The 13,343-nt window shown below is 40.6% G+C and overlaps 1 protein-coding gene across 1 annotated transcript in view; it reads left to right on the forward strand.

The window, feature by feature from the left end:
• The window catches only part of PRKAR2B (protein kinase cAMP-dependent type II regulatory subunit beta), a 102,626-nt gene that overhangs the window by 58,795 nt on the left and 30,488 nt on the right, over positions 1-13,343 (forward strand). Inside the window, exon 3 of the mRNA XM_019958673.2 lies at positions 5,192-5,244. Within this exon, the coding sequence (XP_019814232.2) occupies positions 5,192-5,244 (53 nt within the window). The remainder of the gene's footprint in view (positions 1-5,191; positions 5,245-13,343) is intronic.

Consider the following 13,343-nt stretch of genomic DNA (forward strand, 5'->3'; position numbering starts at 1 on the left):
GGCTCCTGTGTCTGTGGGATTTCCCAGGCAAGAATACTGGAATGGGTTGCCATTTCCTTCTCCAGGGGTTCTTCCCAACCCAGGGATTGAACCTGCGTCTCCTGCATTGCAGGTAGATTCTTTAGCACTAAGCCACTGGTCAGTACTAGGGACATATAGAAATGAACATAGTTTCCGAAGGGCCACAGTTCTGCCTGGGCGGGGCACAGGTGGTAACCTGTTTGTTAAAGTGTCGGACACGACTGAGTGACTTCACATTCACTTTTCACTTTGATGCATTGGAGAAGGAAATGGCAACCCACTCCAGTGTTCTTGCCTGGAGAATCCCAGGGACAGGGGAGCCTGCTGGGCTGCCGTCTTTGGGGTCATACAGAGTCGGACACGACTGAAGTGACTTAGCAGCAGCAGCAGCAGCAGTAGGTGATGGTAATGGACTCTGTCCACACTGCAAAGGGAACACAACAGTGGGGTGTCCTAAGTTAGCCCTGTCTAAGCGAGAAGTCAATGTTTGACTCTTGATCTCACTTTATTTTTTTGGCTTAAACCACAGAAATGTATTTTCTCACAGTTCTGGAGGGTAGAAAGCTAAGAGCAATGTGTCAGCATATTTAGTTTCTCATAAGGCTTCTCTCCTTTGTTCGCAGCAGACCACCTTCTCACTGTGCTGTTGCCTGGTCCTTCCTCCACCAGTGTGCATCCTTGGTGTGTCTCTGTGACCAGAATTCCTCTTATTATAAAAACACCAGTCAGATTGTATTAGGGCCCAATCTAATTGTTTGATTTTAAGTTAATCACCCCTTTAAAGGCTCTGCCTCCAAATACTGTCACATTTTGAGGCATTAGGGCTTAGGGCTTCAATATATAAAACTTGGAGGGACAAAATTCAGCTTGTAAAAACCAGATTGTAAATATTTTAGGCTTATAGGCTATAAAGTCTCTCTTGGAACTCACAACTCTGCCATTGATCTGATTTTTCAGCTGGGGCTGAAGAGAAGGGATGGCTTGGAAAGGAGGACGTGGGGGAAATTCCAATCAGAAGAGACTGTGTAAGTGAAAGTAAGGAGGTATGAGGGCCCCATGGCAGTATAGGAGGTGCAGTAGATGAGTTTTAATATAGTGAAACTACCGCACTTTAGTGCCAGAGCTAAACCTTGTAATATTGGAACAACAAATGATTCAATGGAATGAATAGTCCAGAAAGAAACAAACAAATATGTGATAAGGTAGGTTTCACAAATCAGAAGGGTATTAAGTAATAATACTGAAGCAATTGATAAATTATTTAGAAAGAGAATAGATCCTTACTAGTGACGATTTTTAGTCAGCATTTAGGGGCTTGCAACTTAGAAATTAGAGGATTAAGATTTCTTTCTGTGAATTAAAACTGAAGATCAACATGAATGGGTCAAGGTGCTATATATAACAGGTTACCTTGAAGGACATGATATCTTACAATATCACCTCACTAAACATACAGACACCATTAGAATGGTTGACTCTGTGGTCCCCACACTCCCAAGAGCCTCAACTTAGGTTTAATGTTCTGCTCTTGTCCTCTTAAATTTCTTAATTTATGAAAATGGGTCTGTATTTCCACTGTGCACTGAGCCCTCCAAGTTATATATCAGTCCTGCCTGTGAGGTTGGTCAGACAGGGAAAAAGAAAATACAGAGCCAAGCTTTAGAGGTAGATGTTACCCTGCTTTTAAGAAAGTTGTGGCAACACAATTCTAGAGTCTGGGCCTCATTTGCAGGACTGTGTGTGTTGCATGTGTACGTCTTGGGCTGTCCCACTTCAGTTCAGTCGCTCAGTCGTGTCCAACTCTTTGCGACCCATGAACCGCAGTACACCAGGCCTCCCTGTCCATCACCAACTCCTGGAGTCCACCCAAACCCATGTCCATCGAGTCGATGATGCCATCCAACCATCTCATCCTCTGTCGTCCCCTTCTTCTCCTGCCCTCAGTCTTTCCCAACATCAGGGTCTTTTCAAATGAGTCAGCTCTTCACATCAGGTGGCCAAAGTATTGGAGTTTCAGCCTCAGCATCAGTCGTTCCAATGAACACGCAGGACTGATCTCCTCTAGGATGGACTGGTTAGATCTCCTTGCAGTCCAAGGGACTCTTAAGAGTCTTCTCCAACACCACAGTTCAAAAGCATTAATTCTTCAGCACTCAACTTTCTTTATAGTCCAACTCTCACATACATACATGACCACGGGAAAAACCATAGCCTTGACTAGACGGACCTTTACTGGCAAAGTAATGTCTCTGCTTTTTAATATGCTGTCTAGGTTGGTTATAACGTTCTTTCCAAGGAGTAAGCGTCTTTTAATTTCATGGCTGCAATCACCATCTGCAGTGATTTTGGAGCCCAGAAAAATAAAGTCAGCCACTGTTTCCACATCTATCTGCCACGAAGCGATGGGACTGGATGCCATGATCTTAGTTTTCTGAATGTTGAGCTTTAAGCCAACTTTTTCACTCTCCTCTTTCACTTTCATCTACATAAGGCTGTCCCAGACTGATGCATTAAATAGTTTATTTGACAGACTCTCTCCTCTTCCCATCTCCTCACCAAGGAAGCCTTTAATTGTGATTTGGCTTCTGTGGTCTTCCTGCAGGGAGAGAGCTGGCTGGTTATGGTGACGCCGTAATAATTCAGGAAGTTAGTTACTAAGCTGGCATCCTGGTGATATTCATCAGTGAGGTTCTTTAATGGGTGCCTGTCCCTGTAAGAAGGCCTCCTTCTTTTAGATTTCTGAGACAGAAGGCTGAGGTCCAGGCATTGTGTTGGTGAATTCACCGAAGCCAGCAAGGGCAGAACAGTGGTTAAGAGCAAGGCATTTCCATAAAAAGGAATGAAGTTCCAGGACCTGCTACAGTAAATTAATAATGTAATATACCAAAAACATTGAGTGTACACTTTACATGGGTGAATTGTATGGCATGTGAATTATATCTCAATAAAGCTGCTTTTTAAAACATTAAAAAAGAAGAAGAACGAGGTGTTTGGAGTGAGCCAGACAGCCCTGGGATCAAGTCGTGTGATTGTACCACGTTGTGTGATCTTGGCCAAGATATATAACTATGCCCAGTTCTTTCATCTCCCAAGTGGTGATATGACACCTAGCGTTGTTGTGAGACTGAAGGAGAAAATATAAACCTGGTCAAGGCTTCTCAACCTCAGCGCTGTTGACATTTTGGATCAGATCATTCTTTGTTGGAAGGAGGGAGGAGGGAGAGCTGTCCTGTGCATGATGTGGTGTCTCCTAGCTTCCCCCAGCAGCTTAACCCCCTATAGATGTAACAGCCAAAATGTCTCCAGATGTTGCTTAGACGTCATGCTGGGGGACAGAATAGGCCCTAGTTAAGAATCACTCACTGGCTAAGGTGTGTAGAACAATGCCTGTAAAAAGAAAGCTACTGGCAGATTTCATAATAATATTGACAATCCTTGGACTAAAGATGACAGTGCTTCTGAGGCCCCTGGAAAGATATTTTTCCAGCTTTCATCTGTCCTCTGCTCTTTAAATTTCTATGTCCATGCCAGAATCAAGTCCACATGGATTAAAGTGTGTGTGCTAGGTCTCTTCAGTTATGTCTGGCTCCTTGCGACCCTATGGACTGTAGCCTGCCAGGCTTCTCTGTCCACGGTATTCTCCAGGCAAGAATACTGGAGTGGGTTCCCATCCCCTCCCTCTAGGGGAATCTTCCTGACCCAGGGATTGAATACATGAGTTTTAGTATCTTCAGCATTGACAGGCGGGTTTTTTACCACTAGCACCACCTGAATTAAAGGATAAATGTAAAACGGTCTCCTTTTATGAACTGAAAGAAGAGAAGTTACAGATCTGTAAATTTGCAAATAAAAAAGATTTGCAAATACCAAACTCAGAAGCAGTGGTACTTTTGTGATGTTTAACATCGGGTTTAAATCATATTGGGGGATTTTTTTTCTTGATGTCATTACATTAAAAACAAAAAACATGAGTAATTGGTTTAAAACAAACAAAAAAAAGATCTAGTAATTATAGTTAAAAAGCAAACTGGAGGGAATTTCCTGCCGTCCAGTAGTTAGGACTCCATGCTTTCACTGCCTTGGTCTGAGTTTAATCCATAGTCTGGGAACTAAGATCCTGCAAGCACATAGCATGGCCAAAGAAAAAAAGAAGATTGGATGAAATGATTATAAGAGATATGTCAAACTGGTATTGAGAAACTGGTGTAAATCAAAAAGGAAATAAAATACAGAAATAAATGTCTCAGGCATAGGGACAAAAGAGGATATACAGTCAGCTTACAAACATTTGAAAATTGTTCAAATTCAATAATACTTAAAAATTTTAATCTTTTTTTCATTAAAATTGGCAATAATATCTAACTCTGTGGTACCATTTAGGGGAATCTCCTCACACATTGCAAAGAAGTGTCGTGATAAATATGCCTTAAAAGTTGTCATACCTTTTAGCCCCCAAAATAACATTTGGGAATAATTCCACAACATAATCTGAAATGTAGACAAATATTTGTGCATTAAGATATTTACTGCAAGGCTGTTTCAATAGAAGTCAGTTTTGTGTCTAGCGTTAGGGGAGTAGTAAATTGGAGCTTATGATAATTAGCAGTCTTTAAAAAATATTTATAAAATGTTTCCAATGGCATGCAGAATTCTTACAGTGTTAAATGAAAAAGCAAGTTTTAAAATGTTGAATGCAGTATGAACTCAGCTCAGAATAAAGACTGGAAAGGAATATGCAAAATATTAATAGTATTTATTCCTGGAAGATTGAATTATGGATGATTTATGCAAGTTACTCATAATTGCATGATTAAATTGACCATTTCAGAGCAGACTTAGATTTTATGTGTGCCTGTTCTTTCCAGTAATTTTTGCTCTTAACCATTTCTCTAGCTTGGAAATGAAGGTGAAAGAGGTTAGCTATGTTTCTCTGAGTAAAAGAAAGAAAAGAAGTTATCAGTACCTAAAAGGGCAGGTTTATATTTTAGTGAATTCCGTATAAATTGCAATAGCACTGGCTTTGCGGGGTAGACTACTTGCCCTGGATGAGGTAGATTCATGCTTTTTTACACCACAGCATTCTTTTTGTTCATTAATTTTTAAAGATATATTTATTGTAGCATGTTTCTTGGTGAAAGAATCTTTAAAATTTCCATGTTTATCTTTGCAGTATGTGCAGAAGCTTATAATCCTGATGAAGAAGAAGATGATGCTGAATCCAGGGTATGTAACTTACTGAATACATTAATTTTACATTATACTCTTGTCTTGGATAAGGAAAATAGTAATAGAAAAGATGTTAACAGGTTTATAGATTAACAGAAAGCATAATGGAATTATTTTGACTGTTTCTTTTCGTAGTCTTCTCTCTGATAGCTTACTGCTTCATGTTCTGTGTAGTTACTTTGATCCAAAGTATCTCTCTCTTTGGATAAAAGGAAAGATGGACATAATAACTCACTGAAGTTGTGCTTTTATTTCTCTTGCAAAAATATAGCCTGTGATGAAAAATGTTTTTAGCTATCTTTCCCAAAGTGATAATATTATTTTTCTTAGACAAGTAAGTATTTCTAGCAAAGAAAAATACTGGGAAAAGACTTTTGCTCCTACTAATTTATCATAACAGATGCTTACTCTGAAACAACAACAGACACAATAAAATTACATCTAAAGTGTCAGTATAGAAGTTATTATTTTTTAAAATCTGTGTATCTGATTGTTTGCTCAGAAACTGATTTGGAGGGCCTAATGTTTTTGTAAGAATTTGTCTGGTTTGAAACACTTTTTAAGCTGTGTCCTTTTGCTCCATGCTCCTATTACTTATTTAGTAGAAAGTAAACTAAATAGGAGATTACTGAGCCTGGAAATGGAAAGTAATCATTTGTTTATTTATTTTTGAGTACATTGCAAAAGTTTCTTTTTTTTTCATTTGGTAAAAAATGAAAAGAAAATCTATTTCTGTAGCTCTGAAAAATACTTCAATAAGATTGAGTTTTATAGAAAAGCAGAATACTGGGTCCCTAAGTCATTACATCATTAAGCTCCCTGAAATGTAAATAAAATCCAGTGGTAGAAAGATCAGGAACCTTAAATGACACAGAAGATTTTGAAGGAAATCCCATTTCACAATTGTCCATGATGGGGACAGTACCAGACTTGCAGTATTCACTTCTGAGAACCAAAACTTACATATTTTTATAAAGTCCATAAATTCCAGTCTGAAAATTATGTTGCCTTAGGGTCAAGGTATCATCACTAATGTTTAATGTGCTATAACCACTATAATGTGGTCCAAACAACCCTCCCCTATCCTACACTTTATTTATGTATTTCAACGAAATAATAATAGGTTACTTTGAAGACAGCGTTTTGTGTGTGTGTGTGTCTGTGTATATGTGCTCAGTCATGTCCGACTCTTTGCAACCCCATGGACTGTAGCCCTCCAGACTCCTCTTTCCATGCAATTTTCCAGGCAAGAGTGCTGAAGTGGGTTGCCGTTTCCTACTCCAATCATTCTTTGTATTTGTGTATAAATGTATGTGATAAAGCTTAGTAATTGAGACGTTTGATGAGCTGGTTTGACTTAGTAAAAATTTAAATTAAAAAGAACATTTAAAAATATAGTTTGAAAGCAATATATGGTATCTCATAGACCTGACAGCTGTTAGCTACCCATTTGGTCCATGCCATAGGTAAAGTGGTTTGACTAGATCACTCCAACTAATTGCTGGCAGTCTTGTTGGGAGGGCTATACCAGATAAGAATCATTTGGCTGGGGGAAAGAAACCCCTAATCACATTGAGATTAAAAAACAAAAACATTGGGGAATTATTGGACATGTGCTTGGAGATCTTACAGAATTCCTGAAAGAGTTAAAGAAAACACCAGGCTGTGGCTAGCAGGCAGGAGTCAGCCCCCTCTGGGGTCCTTTCACAGCACTGGTGTAGCACTTAGAGTGTCAACACTGAAAGGGACTCAGCTGCCACTAACTCTTATGTCTCTCTCAGTTCACAATCCTAGTTTCCTTGTGGAGAGTTTTCACAGACCTGACCTTGGGGTTGGGGACCAGGCCAAGGAGTATAGACTTAACTGTGGGGCCTCACTTAAAATGAGGGTATCCTGCAATCCCACTCCTGGGCATATATCCAGAGAAAACTTTCATTCAAAAAGATGCATGTACCCTGGTGCTCATAGCAGCACCATTTGTATAATAGCCGGAACTTGGAAACAACCTAAATGTCCATCAACAGGTGAATGGATAAAGATGTGGCAAATATATACAATGGATGCTGCTGCTGCTGCTGCTAAGTCGCTTCAGTCGTGTCCAACTCTGTGCGACCTCATAGATGGCAGCCCACCAGGCTCCCCCGTCCCTGGGATTCTCCAGGCAAGAATGCTGAAGTGGGTTGCCATTTCCTTCTCCAGTGCATGAAAGTGAAAAGTGAAAGTGAAGTCTCTCAGTCGTGTCCGACTCTTAGCAACCCCATGGACTGCAGCCTACCAGGCTCCTCTGTCCATGGGATTTTCCAGGCAAGAACACTGGAGTTGGTTGATATTTCCTTTTCCAATGCATGAAAGTGAAAAGTGAAAGTGAAGTCGCTCAGTCCTGTCTGACTCTTAGCGACCCCATGGACTGCAGCCTACCAGGCTCCTCTGTCCATGGGATTTTCCAGGCAAGAGTACTGGAGTGGGGTGCCATTGCCTTCTCCACAATGGATACTACTCAGCCACAAAAAAGAATGAAGCAGTGCCATCTGTAGCAACATAGATAAACCTAGAAATTGCTATACTGAGTAAGACAAAGACAGATATCATATGACATCACTTGTATGTGAAATCTTAAAAAATTGTATAAATCAACTTATTTACAAAACAGAAATAGATTTGTAGACATAGAAAACAAATTTATGGTTACTGTAGTAGATAGCAGGAGTTGGGGGAGAGAGAAATTAGGTGTTTGGGATTAACATATACACACTACTATATATATATATTTATAAAATAGGTAAAGAACAATGACCAACATAGCACAGTGAGCTATATTCAGTATTTATAATAACCTATAATGGAAAAGAATCTCAAAAACATATATATACATATATATAAAACAATTGCTTTATATCTGAAACCAACACAACTTTGTAGATTAACTATAATTTTTTGAAAGGTACATAAATAGATAGATAAGGCCAGTTCCTGGTGAAGGAGGCATCTTTGTGGGTTGGACATTCAACCCAAGTTGTGCCTGTGACACCCTTCGATGTTACTTTAGTAGATTTTTGGTAATTAATTAATTATTAATCATAATAAAGTGTCAGGGTTTTCATTAAGTTGACTCTTCTCTAAACATGTTGCTAAAAACTACAATTTTTTTGTCTAGCTGGGAGGGATTGGGGGCAAGAGGAGAAGGGGACAGCAGAGGATGAGATGGCTGGATCGCATCACTGACTCGATGGACATGAGTCTGAGTGAACTCCGGGAGTTGGTGATGGACAGGGAGGCCTGCCGTGCTGCGATTCATGGGGTCGCAAAGAGTCGGACACAACTGAGTGACTAATCTGATCTGATCTGAATAGATACTATAAGGCAGTTTGTACCATAGCCTTTAGAAATGATTATTACAGATTTCAAAATTAATTGGCTTTAGAAAATGTCCATAAGGAAAACATACAGTGCATTTTGATAAATTAACTTTTCATTTGGACATTTTGTCTTATTTCAAAGAGTCTGTTTTTTTATTGGGCTTCCCTGGTGGGTCAATGGTAAAAAAAAAAAATCTGCCTGCCAAGCAGGAGACACAAGTTTGATTCCTGTGTCTGAGAGATCCCCTGAAGAAGGAAATGGCAACCCACTTCAGTATTCTTACCTAGAGAATCCCATGGACGGAGGAGCCTGGCAGGCTACAGTCTGTAAGGTCATGAAGAGTCAGATACAATTTAGTGACTAAGCAACAACAACAATCTGTAATCTCAGAGCTGTAAATAGATATTTAATTTTTTATAAAATAATACATATTCAAAGAAAATTTAAGTACTTAAGATTGACTTTGGAAAATAACAAATTAGATTTTACTTGGAATACCTTTAATAAATGAAAATGTAAGGGTTATGTACATCTAGCATGTAGAAACGGGCAGAAAAGAGCTAGTAAATTTAAGAGTGGAGTGTTTCTTCATTTTGTACTCCATCAAAGGTTTTGGGACTGCTTTCTGCATATCTGGGCGAATGCTAAGTATACAGTGGTGAACATGATGGACAAGTCCTTGCCGTCTTGGAGCTCAGAGTCTAATAACAGAAGCTAACAGAAAGCTAGCAAATTAGCAGTCACAAAATATGAACTGTTGAAAGGACAGTGTGATAGGGTGTAGGAATTAAAACCAAACCCCCATATCAACTAGATCCCTAATGAAACAGAATAGTGGGGGAAGGGCTCCTTGAAGTGAGACCAGAGGATGAATGTGGAGAGAATCTTGCCAAAAGTCTGGGAGTGCATTTGGGGTTGACCCATGCCCGTCAGAGTGGGAAGAGTTGGAGGCTCTGAGTGGGGGCTGGTGTGGCTGGAGCTGAGTGGCTGAGGGGAAGGCGGAGGAGGAGGTGGGAATGTGATGGCCTCTACCGAGGGTTTACTCTGGAGAATGGGGTGTTCTGATTTAAACTTTTAAAAGATTACTTTCAGCTCTGTGTGGAGAACATAGTGGACAGATATGAAAACATCTTGTACAGACTTCCCTTGCTTAACAAAATAGATACCCAGTGTTTTCTTTAAAGAAAATGTGTCAGTCAGTCTTACTGTTTCTTCTATTTTTTTTAAATTGAAAGGCAACAGAGGTTTATAGCAGTAGTTGACAGACTTTCCCTGTAAAGTTTTTTTCCCTGGGAATTCTATTTTCAAATAATCAATACTTCATGCTTTGGGGGCCATTTGGTTTCTGTCACAACTCTTCAGCTCTGCTGTTACAGCTTAAAAGCAGCCATAGACAATACATAAATAAACACGTGTGGCTGTGACCCATGAAACTTTACTTGTGGACGTTTGAATTTCTTATACTTTTCATATGTTGGGAAACATTCTTTTGGTTATCCTCCCACAGTCATTAAAAAAATCATTTTCAGTGTAGGGATCCTACAGAAAGAAATTTGGCCTTCAGGCAATGGTGTGCTGACCTTGGCTTATAGTAAGAACTCTGTGGCTAGCCTGCCTAGGGTGAATCCCAGTGCTACAACTTCTCAACTGTGTCACATTGAAGAAGTTGCCTGGGCAAGTTGATTTTCTTACGTTTTTCCTTTTAAGAGGTCATGCAGTGTTTGTCTTTCTCTGTCTGACTTATTTCACTGAGCAGTCACCTGCTTCGTGGGGCCTGTTACTAGGATGCGTGTGCGTGTGTGCTCAGTTGAATCCAGCGGAATGTGACCCTATGGACTGTAGCCTGCCAGGCTCCTCTGTCCATGGAATTTTCCAGGCAAGAATACTGGAGTGGGTTGCCATTTCCTACTCCAGGGAATCTTCCCGACCCAGGTATTAAACCCATGTCTCTTGGGTCTCCTGCGTTGGCAGGCAGATTCTTTACCACTGTGCCATCTACACTCCCTATTACTAGACTAAAACTGATATTTGTGAAGCCCTTAAAACAGTGCCTGGCACATGGTAAATGCCACATCAATATTTGTTTGAACAAAAAGATTTTTATCTTGAAATCAGAAATAAATAATAAAAAACAAAATTGCCCCTAGTAGAAATCACGCTTGGGCACACTGCAGAAGACCTTAATTGTCCAGATGCAGATCTCAGATGTCGGATCCCACCAAATCCAGCTGAAGGAAATTAGTCTGTAAGAGGAGGAGAGCACCTGAACAGTTGGTACAGGGCAGGGAGGGCAGAGCTTCAAAGATTCACCTGATTTCTGAGTGTTTGCATTTCAGGATGCAGAGCAGGAATTTTAATGGCAGAGGTTGAGGGTGAGGGGCGACTATGGTAGATAAAAGACCCTGACGAGTGATGGCAGGCAGAAGGAAGAGAGGGGAATAAAGAAAGCAGGGAGGAGAGAGGTACGCAGTAGCAGTGGTAGCAGGATGGAGAAACAAAATTTGGAACTGTGCATTCATAACGGGAAGTAGCAGGAGAGTGAGAGAGAAGACGACGACGGGTTTTTCTGTGAGGTGTTCATACAAAGTGAATGGGTTGGGGGAGAAAGACTTAAATTGATGACAGAAGTAAATCAGGTGCAATATGGTGTTGAAAATGATTAAAGAAGACAGTTTAGGTGATATAAATTTTATTTAATCCTGCATGAAGCAGGCAGTCTCCATCCCCAAGGGTCCAGAGAACTGCAAAATGGGGTGGAGGGCAGGAAGCTTTTAGAGGATAAAGAATAAGGAACAAGGAAGAGAAAAACAGAAAGTGAACGAGGAACAAGGAAGTGAGCAGAGAGCCCAGATTTGGCTCGGCCTTTGGGGATCGGCTGACTGGATACACTGTACTGCTGGCGAAGTGGAGCATTTCTAGACGTGGGAGTGATCTCGGCTCTGCTTTGCTGATGTGGCACCCTGGGCAGGGGTGGCTCCACTTTGGGCTCAGAAAATTATTTTCAACATCTGTGACATGGTATCCCCAACCTTTTCTTTCTGAGGAGAGAGTTTCTCAGTAGGCAAACACTTATGATCACCTCAGTTTGAAGTTCCAGATGGTTTTTGTGAAGTGAGAAATAACGTTTTGTTTTATTTTGTTTGATTGTGTTAAAATCATCCTTATTTGACGTAGGCAGATATGAATTTTGGTTGGCATGATTGAGTTCATATCCAAATTTTTAAAGTTTCTTAAATAGCAGTGAGTTCTTAGGCAGCAGGATCTGCTTTTTCTAGGTCCACATGCCATAACAGAATCTAGTTTGATGTGAATATTGGTTAGCTAGGAAACACTAGTTTGCATATCCCTTACCCTTTTAAAGAAAACTCTGCAACAGCTTCCTTCTCTCACTGGCTAATAGTATGTGAACAGTACACATATAAATAGTACACATATGCTGTACATTTCCTCAGTTCTTCTTGGGGCTCTGGCTTTTAGCCGTCAGAGATGGGTTTGAAATGCTGGTTTTAATCTCCCATTGTGAGTTTTGATGTAGTCATGGACACAAAGCTCAGCACCGGCCGGCCCTGGTGGTTCTGATGGTGGGGCCCCTACCCATCATCATGTCCTCCGGTCACTGTGTGTGTGACGTTAGAGTAGGAAAAGGTGATGTGTGGGTCTCCACTTGGTGTCTTCTGCTTTTAGGATCATCTCTTGCCTCGTTACCCCATTTTATAGTTATACGGTACCCATGTTCACAAAAGAACGGGCCTTTGGGTCCAAGTCAGTTGAGCCTTCTGGTGGTCAGAAGGGACTCCAAAGAACTGGCCAGCTCCCTTACTGAGGGCATACTTTTGGCCTTCACCCTCCAGGTTGAAAGTGAGCACCTCGGGCAGTGGTCTTCTTTGAGCTCATTCTCAAATCAGCGCACCAGGAGTGTTAGATTCATTTTCCCTCAAATCCCTAGTCTCCTGATGTGACAGTACATGATTGCTTGGTCCCTGTGGAAAATCACTCCCTGTGGGCCTGGTTACATGTGTTATGCATAAAATGTATTTAATATCTAATATACAGGTAAGAATTTACTCACATCTAGAGATTTTATCAAGTTTTGAAGAAAGGGGCTACATTCTGAAAGAGTATTAAGTTTAGTGGTAAAATGTATGAAACAGTATTAAAGAATATTAAGAGTATTAGACAGCATAAGGGCTTCCCAGATGGTGCTCGTGGCAAAGAATCTGCCTACCAATGTGGGAGACATGAGATAAGGGTTTGATCCCTGGGTTGGGAAGATCCCCTGGAGGAGGGCATGGCAATCCACTTCAGTATTCTTGCCTGGAGAATCCTGTGAACAGAGGAGCCCGGCAGACTATTAGTGAAAAAATTTCCTGGTAGTATTAAATAGTAGAATAGGGACTAAAAGATTTTGATGGGCTTCCAGGTGAGGTCGCAAAATGTCAGATACACCTGAGGGGACTTAGCGCGCAAACAGAATAAAGACAGTGTAGATTTTCAACATAACTGTTACAACACTTAGTCCTTTTTTATGTTCCCGCTGGACCTTCAGAGTCTTTAGTGATTAGCCAGTCCAGACCTTTACAGAATGAACTTGCTAACCTGGGGGAAACACTTCTTTGAAAAACATTCAGGTGCTGTATTGATTAATGCCCACCACCTCCCTGAGACAAATTGTATTACTTTCCCCTATTAGCAGGCTGGTAGTTAGTGTCTAGTCACCTAAAGTGAACCTCAGCCATAAC

The sequence above is a fragment of the Bos indicus genome, chromosome 4, assembly GCF_029378745.1.
Source record: "Bos indicus isolate NIAB-ARS_2022 breed Sahiwal x Tharparkar chromosome 4, NIAB-ARS_B.indTharparkar_mat_pri_1.0, whole genome shotgun sequence".
Taxonomy (NCBI): domain Eukaryota; kingdom Metazoa; phylum Chordata; class Mammalia; order Artiodactyla; family Bovidae; genus Bos; species Bos indicus.